This window comes from Mustela putorius, unplaced genomic scaffold (genome assembly GCF_011764305.1).
Source record: "Mustela putorius furo isolate JIRA1106 unplaced genomic scaffold, ASM1176430v1.1 tig00003962_pilon_pilon_pilon, whole genome shotgun sequence".
In the NCBI taxonomy this organism is placed as follows: Eukaryota; Metazoa; Chordata; class Mammalia; order Carnivora; family Mustelidae; genus Mustela; species Mustela putorius.
In genome coordinates, this window is record NW_025422106.1 from 14,240,836 (window position 1) to 14,257,770 (window position 16,935).

The 16,935-nt window shown below is 37.8% G+C and overlaps 1 protein-coding gene across 1 annotated transcript in view; it reads left to right on the plus strand.

The window, feature by feature from the left end:
- Positions 1-16,935, plus strand: part of APPBP2 (amyloid beta precursor protein binding protein 2) — a 59,775-nt gene that overhangs the window by 16,188 nt on the left and 26,652 nt on the right. The window contains exons 2-4 of the mRNA XM_004747238.3: positions 12,790-12,878; positions 15,386-15,537; positions 16,329-16,452. Coding sequence (XP_004747295.1) covers positions 12,790-12,878; positions 15,386-15,537; positions 16,329-16,452 — 365 coding nt within the window. The remainder of the gene's footprint in view (positions 1-12,789; positions 12,879-15,385; positions 15,538-16,328; positions 16,453-16,935) is intronic.

A 16,935-nucleotide genomic window follows, 5' to 3' on the forward strand; every position in this document is an offset into this window, starting at 1 on the left:
AAATGAATATTAAGTTTTATTCCAATGTGAGTTTTTTCGGAGCTACATTTCAGATGAATTTTGAAATTAGAGAACAAGAATAAATGTATCTTATAAGTGAAGATAGTACATGTGGTTTTTTAAGATTTTATTTATTTATTTGACAGAGACCACAAGTAGGCAGAGAGGCAGGCAGAGAGAAAGGAGGAAGCAGGCTCCCTGCTGAGCAGAGAGCCCGATGCGGGGCTCAATCCCAGAATCCTGGGATCATGACCGGAGCCAAAGGCGGAGGCTTTAACCCACTGAGCCACCCAGGCACCCCCAGTACATGTGTATTTAATGAAACAAAATATTGCTGATTTGACTTACTTTAGAGGTAAAGGATATATTTGGAAATAAAGGATACATACTTTTTTAAAACTTTTTATTGAAAAAAACTAAACACAGGGGCGCCTGGGTGGCTCAGTCTATTAAGTGTCTGCCTTCAGCTCAGTTATGATCTCAGGGTCCTGGAATCAGGTCCCACATCAGGCTCTCTGCTCAGCAGAGTGTCTGCTTCTCTTTCTCTCACTCTCCCTCTGTCCTTTACCTCTCCCTCCCTCTCTCTCTCTCTCAAATAAATAAATAAAATCTTAAAAAAAAAAAAAACCTGAGTGAAAAAAATGAAACATTAAGGTGGATAGAATGGGGTGCTTGGGTAACTCATTCAGTTAAGCATCTGCCTTCAGCACAGGTCATGGTCCAGGGATTGAGTCCCATGTCAGGCTCCCTGCTTGGCATGGAGTCCGTCTCTCACTCTCCCTCCTCCCCTTGTTCCTGCTCTCTCTCACGTGCTCTTTCTCAAATAAATAAAATCTTTTTTTTTTTTTTTTTTTTAAGGTAGATATGGGAGCACCTGGGTGGCTCAGTGGGTTAAAGCCTCTGCCTTCGGCTCAGGTCATGATCCCAGGATCCTGGGATCAAGCCCCACATGGGGCTCTCTGCTCCTCGGGGAGCCAGCTTCCTCCTCTTTCTCTCTCTCTGCCTGCCTCTCTGCCCACTTGTGATCTCAGTCTATCAAATAAATAAATAAATAAAATCTTAAAAAAAAAAGAAGAAAGTAGATATAAAAATGGGTCTCCATGTGTCCCTCCTCCAGCTTTAACAGTTAACCATTTTTGGCCAGTCCTGTTGGTAAATCTATTCTACCACATCCCCCTTTCCTATACTATAAGGAAGCAAATCTAAGCTTCATGTAATTTCATTTGTAAATGTTTTAGTAGCTACCATACTATTATAACACCTAAAAAAATTAATAATTAAACTTACTGTTATTAAATGTCTAGTCATTGTTCCACTTTTCACTTTCAAATGTTAAGTGTGTATGTATTTTTACAGTTTGCTTATTTGGATCAGGATCCAGATAAGTTCTCTACCTTGGCTGTTGGTTGATCTCTCAAGTCTCTCTTGATCTGTAGGTTCCCTTTCCTTTCATGTTTCCATTGAAGAAACATGATCCTTTGTCCTGTAGACATTACAGAGTTTCCTGTGGTCTAGAGTTCAGTGATCATGATATAAAACATTTTCATCATCCCTTCTGGGTATTTTAACCTTTGTCTCTGTGGGGGCTTCATGGGTTTTACGGATTTCAGACCAGTTTTTAATACCAGGTTCTGGGATTGGGGTTTGTAAATCATTTAGGTAGCATGAATTGGGGCTGATTATTCATTGTCTTAGGTTGGAGGTCTCGGTTTTTCATAACAGACTTTTAAGGCTGTGAATGTTTTTGACTTTTTTATTTCTGGCTTAGGTAGGTGGTTCAGCTCCAGGTCCCTTTGCTTAAATAGGATCTGCTGCCTGGACTCCTTCCTATCTGGTGTTTGCACCCTACATAGCCATTCCAAGATATAACCTGTTCTGTTTTTCTTCCTTCCTGGCTGTTTTTGAGTTTGTGTCTTCTTAATTTTTGACAACTGTGAAGTTTTCGTTCTTGGTTTCAAACTCAGCTATTTATCCAAAAGTTATTTTCTGATACTTTATTCAGCATTTCCCTTTGTTTGAGAAGAAGCTGGAAGCTTTTGGTAAGGTATCTCTGCTATCTGCCCTATTGCCACAAGCTTTACTCCTGTTCCTCTTCAAAACTCAGCTGAAATTTTTCTTAGGGTAGATACAGATATTTTATTGGTGCTACTTAAATATTTTGCTTACCTCTGTTGTATAATCTGTGAACATTATGTTTCTGCTCTAACAGATTTTATGGGGTGTTTCTGTTTTTTTTTTTTTTTTAGATCAGAGGACAATTACTGACTTTTTATTCCTGTAGTGATAGTCACCACTATATCTCTGATACCTAGCACAGTGTCTTACACAAATGTTCCTAATACTTACTATCTTGATGAAAACCAATAATAAATAAAATATTCCTGGCTATAGTTTTCTTGCCTTTGATGTGAAAAATCACAAAGACAAAACAGGTTCAGTAAGCTAAAAGTTTCATGAATATGCCAGGGTGCTTTGTAAAACATCAAGTGTTAAAATAGGAAACCACCTATTTTTGTATATAAATTTAAGCAGCTGTTATTTAGATTTTGTTCTTGATTTTTCCATTTAGGTCCTGGCAGTTTATGTTCTTCATCATTAGCGTATTTAATTTGCATTCACGTTTGTTCTCAGAGTTTATTCCGTGAGCACTCTTCTATACAGAGCACCATGGAGACAGAACATGAGATTTATGCCTGACAAGGTGCTTACAGTGTGGTTGGGAGGCAGAAGTAACTATGTATGAAGCTGGGGCTTTTCCCTAGGTGTCAACTTTTTTTTTTTTTTTAAACATGTTATTTATTTATTTGACAGAGAGCAAGGGAGAGAGAGAGAACAAGCACAAGCAGGGAGAACGGCTGGCAAGGGAGAAGCAGGCTTCCCACAGAGCAGGAAGCCAGATGTGGGGTCCAGTCCCAGGACTCTGGGATCATGACCTGAGCTGAAGGCAGCTGCTTAATCAACTGAGCCACCCAGGCACCCCAGTGTCTGCTTCTTTAGATGAATTTGGGTGCTTTGTTTCTTGTAAGGTTGGGTTTCATCCAAAATAGATCAATACCAGTTTGGATTATGGATTCAGAAAGCACTGAATGTGTACTAATACTAGGCACTTGTGCTAGGTCTTGAGGATATAGTGGTAACAGTGGTCACCTCATAAAGTGTAGAGCGTAATGGACTGACATGTTTAACAAGTTGGGTGAATGTATGATGCATGTCTTGATGCTACTATGGGGGAAAAATAAAATATGTCATGATACAATATTAACGGAACAACAGAATTTAGACTGGGGAGTCAAGGGAAGGTCTCTGTGAGGAAGTGACATATTAGTTGAGGCCATTAGGAAGAGTTACAGATTAACCAGGCAAAGAATCATGGTACTAGTACTTCATATGGCCTCAGTTGTGTGTGTGCAAAAGTTATGAGGTAAGATAGAGCTAAAGGAAAACTAATGTGGCAGAATGTGAGGGACAGGGAGAAAGAATGGTGGTAAAAGATGAGGTTTGAAAAATAGGCAGGAGGGGCGCCTGGGTGGTCAGTGGATTGGGCCGCTGCCTTCGGCTCAGGTCCTGATCCCAGAGTCATGGGATCAATCCCCGCATCAGGCTCTCTGCTCTACGGGGAGCCTGCTTCCTCCTTTCTCTCTGCCTGCCTCTCTGCCTGCTTATGATCTCCGTCTGTCAAATAAGTAAATAAAATATTTTTTAACAAAAAAAGAAAAAAATAGGCAGGAGTCAGAGGACTTTCAGAGACTCTTAAGACTACATTAAAGAGGGCGCCTGGGTGGCTCAGTGGGTTAAGCCGCTGCCTTCGGCTCAGGTCATGATCTCAGAGTCCTGGGATCGAGTCCCGCATCGGGCTCTCTGCTCAGCGGAGAGCCTGCTTCCCTCTCTCTCTCTGCCTGCCTCTCCATCTACTTGTGATTTCTCTCTGTCAAATAAATAAATAAAATCTTTAAAAAAAAAAAAAAAAGACTACATTAAAGATTTTGAATTACATTCACATTGACACCACCATTGAAAAATTTTAAACAAGGAATGGTATGAAATAATTTACATTTTAAAAAGATCATTCTTGGGGCGTCTGGGTGGCTCAGTGGGTTAAGCCTCTGCCTTCGGTTTAGGTCATGATCTCAGGACCTGGGATCGAGCCCCACATCGGGCTCTCTGCTCCGCGGAGAGCCTGCTTCCTCCCTCTCTCTCTGTCTGTTTCTCTGCCTACTTGTGATCTCTCTCTCTGTGTCAAATAAATAAATAAAATCTTTAAAAATAAATAAATAAAAAGATCATTCTTGGTACTGTTTGGACAGTGGACTAGAAATGGACAAGAGTGCAAATGGAGAAGCCAGTTCTTATCAAACCTTTGCAGTAATCCAGGTGAAAGATTTGAATAGAAACCCTATCTCATGGGTGTACAGTTTATTGACTATAGTCCAGATTTCTAAAAAACATATGTATATATGATGGTAGATATATAATTTAAAAACAAAAGTGGAGGTGTAGTATTCAGACTTTGCTGAAACTTGTTCATTTTATGTGTCATGGTAATTTTCCTTGATAACTCCTTTTCATTTCTGAAGATTTTTGCTCCTTAATGACTCTTAAAAAGGGGTTAACAGTTCAAATATGAGTGAGGTACACAAGTTTCATAGATTGTGTCTGTGTGTGACTTTTCATAGTTACTTTTAGACAATAGTGTGAACTCAGTTTCTTTCTTTCTTTTTTTTTTCTAAACCTTTCCAAGTTTTTGTTGTTGGGAATTAACCTAGATTATTTTGTATGCTAATTTGATGTCTAGACTAAGCTGTTCATTCTTAGCCTGTGGTGATCTTGAATTGGCTGGGAAAGCACCCGTGCTAATTAAAAATCCCTTGGGTTAAGGAAGACTTTCATCCCCATCTTTACCTCCCAAAGAGTTTTCTGGGTTTGGGGCTGTTTTGCATTGCCGTTGCAATAGTTTTTTCCTTTGGTATGTTACAAGATTTTTACTCTTGTCTTTGGAAGCCTTTGCTTCTAAAACATCACCAGGAGTTCATTCCTTTGTGTCTTAAAGATATTAACTCTTATATGTGTGTATTATTAATTTTACTGAGTTTTGTTATATTTAAAATTGTTTATAATATTCTATATTTATGGGCATTTTAAGGTTTTGTGTAATCATTTATCTCTTACTTTATGATTTTTGCCTTTGTTATGTTTTGAAAGGCAATGTTACCAGGTGACTTTTATCACTACTGTGATTTAAGTTGAAAAAACATTTTTTTTGCTATATTTAATCAGGAGGCATCTTACTTTGCTTCCCCATTTTTATGTACTCTTTATTAGCTACTTCAGTGATTAAAAAATTTTTTCTTTCATCATATGTTGATTTTTGCATTTTGGTACATTGATTGGTCTGTCTTCATACCTGTATAGTATTGTTGTAGGTGGGGTTTTTGTTGTTGTTTTTTTATTTTTTAAGTGGGGGAGAGGGGCAGAGACAGAATCTTTTTTTTCTTTTTAAGATTTTATTTATTTATTTGATAGATCACAAGTAGGCAGAGAAGCAGGCAGAGACAGAGAGAGGGGGAAGCAAACAGGCTCCCGGCTGAGCAGAGAGCCCAATGCAGGGCTAGATCCCAACACTGTGGGATCATGACCTGAGCCACCCAGCTGCCCCGACAGAGAGATTTTTTTTTTTTTTTTTTTTCAGAGAGAGAATTTTAAGCAGACTCCATGCCCAGCACGAGCTGGCTGTGGGGCTTGATCTCACAACCCTGAGATCATGACCTGAGCTGAAATCAAGAGTTGTATTGACTGAGCCATCCAGGCACCCCTGTTCTAGTTGTATTTTATTGTCTGTTTTTGATTCTGTTGGGAGGTAATTTATCTACTTCTAAAAATAAGCTGTTTTTCCTTATTTTCCTTAAAGAACCAATAGCTAAAAGTAGTTGATCAGAGTCCTTTAATAGCCTCCTTATTCATTGCATACAGAATATGAAACACCGTTGGGGTGCCTTGGTGGCTTCGTTGGTTAAGGGTCTATCTTGGGTTCAGGTCATGATCCCATGACGTGTCTTGCATGGGACTTCTTGTTCAGTGGGGAGCCTGTTTTTCCCTCTGCCAGCCACTCTCCCCTGCTTGTGTGCACTCACACTTGCTATTGCTGTCTCTGGCAAATAAATAAAATCTTTAAAAAAATATATGGAACACTAAGAATGAACTGAAATCAGTCTCATTTTAAAAATCTAACGAAATCAGTACCAAGAACTCGACTGTATAAGCCATATGAATCTATGAAGGAATTACTCTTTAAATCTTCTACTCTATAAATTTTTAAACATTACCCTCTTATGTGTACTCTTAGTTCCTGATAGATTATCTTCAAGAGGCAGTCTAGTATAAGTTATTAAGAACATGGATGTAGGGACGCCTGGGTGGCTCAGTGGGTTAAGCCGCTGCCTTCGGCTCAGATCATGATCTCAGGGTCCTGGGATCAAGACCCTCATCGGGTTCTCTGCTCAGCATGGAACCTGCTTCCTCCTCTCTCTCTGCCTGCCTCTCTGCCTACTTGTGATCTCTGTCAAATAAATAAATAAAATCTTAAAAAAAAAAAAAAAAGAACATGGATGTAAAGACAGACTTCCTGGGGCCAGATTTGTATTTTACCACTTCTTAATTGTGAGGTTTTGATCAGGTTATTTAACATGCCTCGATTTCCTTAACTGTGAAAGATAGAAGAAGTACTTACGAAAAGTACTTAGAACAGTGCCTGGCACATACTAGATCTTTGTAAGCATTAAATACTATTTTTAATCTGAATTAGTGTCCAGAAATTTTGTTCATAGAATGTGTAAATTTGCTTTTTTTTTTTTTGCATAAACCTGATAAGGATAATTTGAAGCAAATCATTAAACTCTTCCCAGAATTGAAATATGAACCCATTTTTAGCTAGAAAAATTGAATAGTTGAGTAAAGGGGGGCTGTTATGTTAATAAGGGCATGTTTATGATATATTTATAACTTTAACTAAGGAAATAACTTCTCTAAATTTTAGTTTCAAGGGGCGCCTAAGTGGCTCAGTGGGTTAAGCCTCTGCCTTCGGCTCAGGTCATGATCCCAGGGTCCTGGGATCAAGCCCTGCATCAGGCTCTTTGCTCAGCGGGGAGCCTGTTTCCCTCTCTCTCTCTGCCTGCCTCTCAGCCTACTTGTGATCTCTGTCTGTCAAATAAATAAATAATCTTAAATTTTAGTTTTGAACCCCATTTAGTAGGATATATACATTTTTAGTCATTAAAGGGATATTTTGAGTTGTAGAACATACAAGTTTGTCTCTTTTTGACCTAGTGAGTATAGGCAAAAAGTTGTACAACTTGTTTTCATTTCTCCTATCTTAAAAGAAATGCTAACCCTTAAGTTTGCTAATGATGAGTTATTTTGGTAAGCAGAAATTTTTTTGTTCTGTACTATTTTTGGAGTGTGTATATATTTATTTTGTTAAGTACATTTGTTTTTCTGCCCCATATCAGAAATTTATCACATTGTTAAGCCCCCGAATAGGGCTTATGTTATAAATACTCAGATTTATTTTCCCTGAGTTATTCTCTGTTGGTTGATTAGTCAAAGTATGACAGTGGTTAGTAACACTGAATTTTACTGTGTACATTCCTAGAAGCTCTTACTATAGCAGAAAACATAATAACCTCCAAAATGAACAAATCTTTCCTTATAAAGTTTTACTGTTTTTTGTTTTTTCAATTTTTCTTAATTAACATATAATGTAATATTTGCCTCAGGGGTACAAGTGTGTGACTCATCAGGCTTACACACTCTACAGCAGTCACCATAGCATATACCCTCCCTAGTGTCCATAACCCAACCACCCTGTCTTTCCCCCCTGCAACACTCAGTTTGTTTTGTGAGATTATGGTTTTCTCTTATGGTTTGTTTCCCTCCTGATCCCATCTTTTCCTTCCTTACCCCTCAAACCCCCCACTTTGCCTCTCAAATTCCTCATATCAGGGAGATCATATGATAATTGTCTTTCTCTGACTAACTTATTTCGCTCAGCATAATACCCTCTAGTTCCATCCACATCATCACAAATGGCAAGATTTCATTTCTTTTGGTGGCTGCATAGTATTCCATTGTATATATATATACCACATCTTCTTTATCCGTTTATTTGTTGATGGACATCTAGGTTTTTTCCATAGTTTGACTATTGTGGACATTGCTGCTATAAACATTCGGGTGCATGTGCTCCTTTGGATCACTACATTTGTATCTTTAGGGTAAATACCCGGTAGTGCAATTGCTGGGTTGTAGGGTAGCTCTATTTTCAACTTTTTGAGGAACCTCCATGCTGTTTTCCAGAGTGGCTGCAACAGCTTGCATTCCCACCAACAGTGTAGGAGGGTTCCCCTTTCTCTACATCCTCGCCAGCATCTGTCATTTCCTGATTTGTTAATTTTAGCCATTCTGACTGGTGTGAGGTGGTATCTCATTGTGGTTTTGATTTGTATTTCCCTGATGCCAAGTGATGTGGAGCACTTTTTCATGTGTCTGTTGGCTATCTGGATGTCTTCTTTGTAGAAATGTCTGTTCATGTCCTCTGCCCATTTCTTGATTGGATTATTTGTTCTTTGGGTGTTGAGTTTGATAAGTTCTTCATATATTTTGGACACTAGCCCTTTATCTGATATATCCTTTGCAAATAATCTTCTCCCATTCTGTCAGTTGTCTTTTGGTTTTGTTGACTGTTTCCTTTGCTGTGTAAAAGCTTTTAATCTTGATGAAGTTCTACTAGTTTATTTTTGCCCTTGCTTCCCTTGCCTTTGGCAATGTTTCGATGAAGAAGTTGCTGTGGCTGAGGTCAAAGAGGTTTCTGCCTGTGTTCTCCTCAAGGATTTTGATGGATTTCTGTCTCACATTGAGGTCTTTCATCCATTTGGAGTCTATTTTTGTGTGTGGTGTAAGGTAATGGTCCAGTTTCATTTTTCTCCATGTGGCTGTTCAATTTTCCAAACACCGTTTGTTGAAGAGACTGTCTTTTTTCCATTGGACATTCTTTCCTGCTTTGTTGAAGATCCGTTGACCATAGAGTTGAGGGTCCATTTCTGGGCTCTCTGTTCTGTTCCATTGATCTGTGTGTCTGTTTTTGTGCTAGTACCATACTGTCTTCATGATGACAGCTTTGTAATAAAGCTTGAAGTCTGAAATTGTGATGCCACCAACTTTGGCTTTCTTTTTCAACATTCCTCTGTCTTTTCTGGTTCCATATAAATTTTTTGGTTCTTTTTTGGTTCCAGGTCTTTTCTGGTTCCATATAAATTTTAAGATTATTTGTTCCATTTCTTTGAAAAAAATTGATGGTACCTTGATGGGGATTGCATTAAACATGTAGATTGCTTTAGGTAGCATAGATACTTTCACAATATCTGTTCTTCCAATCCATGAGCATGGAACATTTTTCCATTTCTTTATGTGTCATTCTCAATTTCTTTCATGAATACTTTATAGTTTTCTGAGTACAAAGCCTTTTCCTCTTTGGTTAGGTTTATTCCTAGGTATCTTTTGGTATTGGGTACAATTGTAAATGGGATTGACTCCTTAATTTCTCTTTCTTCTATTTTGTTGTTGGTGTATAGAAATGCAACTGATTTCTGTGCGTTTATTTTATATCCTGACACTTTACTGAATTCTTATACAAATTCTAGCAAATTTGGAGTGGAGTCTTTTGGCTTTTCCATAGAAAGTATCATATCATCTGTAAAGAGTGACAGTTTAACTTCTTCTTTGCCGATTTGGACGCCTTTAATTTCTTTTTGTTGTCTGATTGCTGAGGCAAGGACTTCTAGTACTATGTTAAATAGCAGTGGTGATAATGGACATCCCTGCCGTGTTCCTGACCTTAGCCGAAAAGCTGTGTTTTTCTCCATTGAGAATGATATTTGCTGTGGGTTTTTCATAGATGGCTTGGATGATATTGAGGAATATACCCTCTGTCCCTACACTTTGAAGAGTTTTGATCAAGAAAGGATGCTGTACTTTGTCAAATGCCTTTTCAGCATCTATTGAGAGTATCATGTGGTTCTTGTTCTTTCTTTTATTAATGTATTGTATCACATTGATTGATTTGCGGGTGTTGAACCAACCTTATAGCCCTGGAACAAATCCCACTTGGTTGTGGTGAATAACCTTTTAATGTACTGTTGGATCCTATTGACTAGTATTTTGGTGAAAATTTTCACATCTGCATTCATCAAGGATGTTGGTCTATAATTTTTTGATGGGGTCTTTGTCTGGTTTGGGGATCAAGGTAATGCTGGCCTCATAAAATGAGTTTGGCAGTTTTCCTTCCATTTCTATTTTTTTGGGAACAGTTTCAGGAGAATAGATAGTAATTTTTCTTTAAATATTTGGTAGAATTCCCCTGGGAAGCCCTTTGGCCCTGGGCTCTTGTTTGTTGGGAAATTTTTGATGACTGCTTCAATCTCCTTACTGGTTATGGGTCTGTTCAGGTTTTCTGTTTCTTCCTGGTTCAGTTTTGGTAGTTGTTTTTTGGGTTTGTTTTGTTTTAAGATTATTTATTTATTTGACACAGAGAGGGAGATCAGAAGTAGGCAGAGAGGCAGGCAGAGGGGGGCCCGGCAGCAGGCTCCCTGCTGAGCAGAGAGCCCCATGCGGGGCTTGATACCAGGAGCCTGAGATCATGACCTGAGCCAAAGGCAGAGGCTTTAACCCACTGAGCCACCCAGGCGCTCCCAGTTTTGGTAGTTTATACATCTCTAGGAATGCATCCATTTTAAAGTTTTACTGTTAGTACGACTATCTGACCATTTTATGTGGAAACATTTCTGCCTTTTCTTCCTGAGCATTTGGTGGTCCCTTATCTGTTCTCCCCTTCAGGAGTTAGGGATTTTTCAGAGTTGTCCGTATTGATTTGCATTAAAGTATCTACCTAATTTGACCTGGCTTCCATTGAGACTAGTGATTGGCCCAAGAACTAGCTGACTGAGCTTGTGGTATATTTTCTTAGCACAAAGTTAATGGCCCATTTGACAAATGAATTCTAGATCTTGTCCTCTTTCTGAAACCCATGTTCTATCAACTGAGCTAAGAGTTAAGTGCCTATAAAGTGAATTAATGAAACAAAATTCAAGCCTTCTAAGGCACTGTATTTATAAAATACATATAAATTCAAAAGCTGGTGAAGCTGGAGTGGGGCAGAGGTATTTATTTGTCTCTTTTTAACTGTGTGCATGTATTATTCATGATAAACATTTAACACATTTGTTAAAATTTTCTTTTTCCCCCTTTTTTTTTTTTAAAGATTTTTATTTTAAGTAATCCCTACACCCAATGTGGGGTCTGAACTCACAACCCCAAGATTGAGCTGCATGTTCTACCTAACCAACCAGAATCCCTAAAATGTCATTTTTAAAAGATGTTCTAAGGGTGCCTGGGTGGCTCAGTCAGTTTAGTGCTTAACTCTTCCTTTCAGATCGGGTCATGATCTCCAGGTCGTGAGATCACGTTCCTCCTTCAGTGTGGAGTTGGCTTGAGATCCTCTTCCTCTCCCTCTGCCCCCTCTCCCACAGACTCACTTGCACTCTCTATCTCTCTCTCAAACAAATAAATGTTTGAAACAAAAGTTCTAAAAAGGCAAAATGAATAAATGATTGTGACATGATTAGAAATCCTACCATCTTGGATTACTTTGTGGTTTTAGTTCTTTTTTCATCCTGGAATACTTTATTTATTACTATTTTTTAAAGACTTTATTTATTTGAGAGAGTCAGAAAGAGTGCGGGAGAGAGCACAGAGGGAGGGGGCAACAGGAGAGGAAGGAACAGATTCCCCACTGAGCAGGGAGCCCAACCTGGGGTTTGGTCCCAGGACACATGAGAGCAGGACCTGAGCTGAAGGCAGACACTTAACCGACTGAGCCACCCAAGTGCCCCCCTAGATTACTTTAGATGTCTTTTGGTGTGCTTGTAAAGTACCATGGCCAGAACTGAGCTGAGATTTTTGTGGTAGGCTGAGGAGCCCTTTAGTGGGGCATATTGAGCATTCTGGCTTTTGGACATTATCTGTGCTATAATTTTGATAATTTTACATTAACTATCTAGTTTTGTTTAAAGAAAAGTTAATTTTAAAAGTTTCTTGTATATAATTTTTTATGTTTATTTAAAGGTTTTATTTGAGAGAATGCGTGAAGCAGACTTCCCACTGAATGGGGAACCTGACATGGGTCTAGATCTTAGGACCCCAAGATCATGACCCGAGCCAAAGGCAGATGCTTAACTGACTGAGCCACCCAGGCGCCCCATAACTTTTTAAGTTTATATAATAAATAATTATATAACACTTTGTAGTATTCAACATGTACCAGATACTATTTTATAAATACTAACTTTATATACAACTATTAAAGTGTTTTTTATGAATTGTAGAAACTTGTTAATTTAGGGACTCCTGAGTGACTCCATCAGTTAAGCATTTTTGACTCTTAGTTTTGATTCAGGTCATGGTCTCAGGGTTGTGAGATTGAGCCCCTGGGTATGGAGCTTGCCCTGGATTGTCTGTCTCCCTCTGCCCCTTCTCCCCTCTTAAAAAAAGTTGTTAATTTACTGCTATATTTCTCTAAGACAGCAGACGTATGTTTCCTGATACTGCTGTGTGAGCATACCGACTTGGGGTGATATCCATGAAATAATCAAATATTAAGTCAATTAAATTATATCTATAAGTATAACTAAAGTATAAAATTAAATTAACATTTTAAAATTACCTTTTTCATTTTCATTTCAGCTTTACCAACAGGGACGCTTATGTCAACTGGGCAGTGAATTTTGTGAATTGGAAGTTTTTGCTAAAGTATTGAGAGCTTTGGATAAAAGGTAAAATCACTTTTTAAAAAAATTATAGTAAACTATACATGCCTGAATTTTACCATTGTAACTTCTTAGGTGTACTTCACTGGCATTAAGTGCAATTCCCATTATGAAACCATCAGTACCACCTTGCTTTTTGTGTTCAAGAAAATGAGATTGAATTCATCTTTCCCATGGTAGCTGTTACCATGTAGTAAGAACCACATACATGTATAGTGACACAGCCTTTGATTATACTTGCTGTTCTCTTTAGCATTCTTCCCAGAATTTGCTTTATTTATTTATTTATCTATTTATTTATTTTTAAGATTTTATTTATTTGCTTGTCAGAGAAAGAGAGAGTGCGAGAGTGAGCACAGGCAGACAGAGTGGCAGGCAGAGACAGAGAGAGAAGCAGGCTCTCTGCTGAGCAAGGAGCCGGATGTGGGACTCAATTCCAGGACGCTGGGATCATGACCTGAGCTGAAGGCAGCGGCTTAACCAACTGAGCCACCCAGGCGTCCCCAGAATTTGCTTTAAAAGCCATTTCTTTTTCCTAACTCTAGGAAAATAAGAATGTAGTTTTTACAAAATACTGCTGTCTTTAATAAGAACATTATCAAGTTCCATTTGTTCAACAAATTAACTAAGTATATACTTGTTGAATGCCTAGTCCTTGTTAGGTACTGTTGAAGATCGGGGATTACAGAAGTGAATAAAATCTGTGTCTCTTTTTGGTGGATTTTGTATTTTAGAGAAGAATGATAAAATGATAAACAAGTGGGGCACCTGGGTAGCTCAGTGGGTTAAAGCCTCTGCCTTTGGCTCAGGTCATGATGCCAGGGTTCTGGGATTGAGCCCCACATCGGGCTCTCTGCTCAGCAGGGAGCCTGCTTCTCTTTCTCTCTCTCTCTCTCTCTGCCTGCCTCTCTGACTACTTGTGATCTCTCTCTGTGTGTCAAATAAATAAATAAAATCTTTAAAAAAAAAAAAAAACATTCTTTAAGGGGCGCCTGGGTGGCTCAGTGAGTTAAGCCTCTGCCTTCGGCTCAGTCATGATCTCAGGGTCCTGGGATCGAGTCCCGCATCGGGCTCTCTGCTCAGGGGGAAGCCTGCTTCCCCAGCTCTGTCTGCCTGCCTCTCTGCCTACTTGTGATCTCTGTCTGTGAAATAAATAAATAAATAAATAAAAATCTTAAAAGAAAAAATTCTTTAAGAAAAGATTAGCTTTCCGGGATTTGAATTTCTCTATACAATTCTAAACATGGCCATTGTAAAGATTTAGTGGAATACCTCTCTTTCATCTCTCAGGTTTTCTTTCACCAAGTCCAAATCCCTTGGTAAGTGTTTAATATATTTGTAAAACTAAAAGCATGTAGTTTGACTTTTTTTCCCCATTATCCAAAGCAGTGATTCTATTATTTACAGTTGTTATTTACAATTTTTTAATTGAGATATAATTCACATACCACCACATTCACCATTTTAAATTGTACAGTTCAGTGTCTTTTAGTGTATTCACAAGGTTTTGCAACCATCACCACTTTCTAATTCTAGAACATTTTCATCACTGCAAAAAGAAATCCTGTATCCATTAACAGTCACTTCTTATGTCCTCTTACCCTAGCCTACCATTAATCAACTTTCTGTCTCTGAATTTACCTATTCTGGACACTTCATATAAAGGGAATCAAAATATATGGTCTTTCGTAACTGGCTTCTTTTACTTATAATGTTTTGAAGGTTTATTCATGTTGTTGCTTGTATCAGTACTTCTTTCCTTTTATGGCTGAATAGTTTTCTATTGTATGAACATACTGTGTTTTGTTTAGTCATCTGTTGATAAACATTTTGCCTATTTGGCTATTCTGATAATGCTGCTATGAACATTTATGGACAAGATTTTGTGTGGACATATGTTTTCAGTTCTCTTGTATATATAACTAGGGTATATAAATATGATCACCCTATGTTTAGCTTTTTTAGTAACCTCAAAACTATTTTCCATAGGTGCTATTGGATTTTAACATTTCTACCATCAGTGTATGAGAGTTCCAGTGTTTACGTATTTTTGCCATCACTTTTTGAGAATAGTAATCCCCTACAGGGTGTGAAGTGGTATCTCATTGTGATTTTGGTTTGCATGTCCCTGATGATTAATAGTATTGATCATCTTTTCATGTGCTTATTGGTCATTTGTTTATTTTCTTTGGAGAATTCTCTGTTTCAGATCCATTGCCCATTTTTAAATTGGGTTATTGTTGAATTATAGGATTATTTGGATTTTAAAAGTTAGTTTTACTTCTTACTGCCATTAATTTACACATAAAGGATCACTCAGTGATTCTCTGAATAAAGATACTAGGCTAAATTGTGGATTATTGTAGCCTCATAATTCGTAAGGCAGAAAAGGTTTTTTTATCTTGTTCCATCTTTTAAAATAATGGTACTGTTATTTTTTAAAAAGAAAGCTAGCACTTTCTAAAACTATAAGATATGATACCTTTATAAAATAACCTTTTCTTACCTTGCAGACATTTGCTTCATCATTGTTTCCAGGCTTTGATGGATCATGGTGTGAAAGTTGCTTCGGTCTTGGCCTACTCATTCAGTAGGCGGTGCTCTTACATAGCAGAATCAGATGCTGCAGTAAAAGAAAAAGCCATTCAAGTTGGCTTTGTTTTAGGTAAGTAATAGTAAAATAGAGGAGTATTTTGTCCTATAATATGACTCATATTAAACTTAATAATAATAAAGGATTCAACGAGGACTTTTCAAAAGTCTACATATGGAGGTTGTGAGAAAAACTAAATGAGTTTAGAAAAACTAAAAATGAAAACCAACCTAGTAGTAACTTTAGTAAAGGGCAGGAAGGTCTGTGTTCATTGAGGTCCTCTGTCATCTCCACAAACATTTATACCAGTATCTGGCCATTGTACTGAGCCAGGTTGAAGAAACATCTTGGAGATAGAATGAAATTCTAAAAAACTCATAATTACATTATTGGTCTGGATCCTAAAATTACCAAAACAGTGAAAAAAACTTCATACCAAAAGTATGCAGTGATGGAGATGGTTTTTTTTTTTAATGATAGCTTTATTGAGATGTTCTTTGAAATTGAGTATGGAGAGATTAAAAAGTTATGTTTGCCCTGCAAATTGAAAATGTTGGGATCATTAGAGTATATGGCTAATTAACCAGAAAATGTCAATTCATAGGCTATGGAGTATTTTTAGAGAGTTAAAACTCTTGACTCTTTATTCAAGGCCTCAACATCGTTCTGATTCCCCTACTTTATAAGTTTTTGTTCTGTTTTGTTTTGTTTTGTTTTACAATATCTTTGTTTTGGGCCAGGCACAGAACTTGAATACTAGGTTGGTTTTCATTTTAGATGATATTCATTTTAAGCATGTCACTTTAGCTTTTAAGTAATTTATTATTAAATTATTTAAAATTACTAGTTTTCTTGTCCTTTAGGTGGCTTTCTTTCAGATGCAGGCTGGTACAGTGATGCTGAGAAAGTTTTTCTATCCTGTCTTCAGTTGTGTACTCTACATGATGAGATGCTTCATTGGTTTCGTGCAGTAGAATGTTGTGTGAGGTAAGTTGGAACAGATCCTACTCTAATAGTCTTTAGTGGCTTTTATAGTTTTAGCTCTTTAAGCGTGCTCCAACAGTTATCTCTGAGGTGATAATTTGTATGTTTCATTAGTCTGGCCTCCTGTCTCTCATCTCCAAAATATAGTTAACTTGCTATAATCACCTTAGCTTAATATTTTTTAATTTGTCATAGAGCTTGTGTGTTCTCTCCACTCACCAAATATTTATTGAATGCCTCAGTGTACTCAGAACTGTGCTAGGCACTGGTTGCTGGTAAAATAAATACGTGTTTTTCTTGAGTATTATTTTTTACTTTTTTTTTTAAGATTTTATTTTTTTATTTGACAGAGATCACAGGACGCAGAGAGGCAGGCAGAGAGGGGTGGGGGGAGTGGGCTCCCTGCTGAGTAGAGAGCCTGATGTGGGGCTAGACCCCAGGACCCTGGGATCATGACCCAAGCTGAAGGCAGAGGCTTTAACCTAC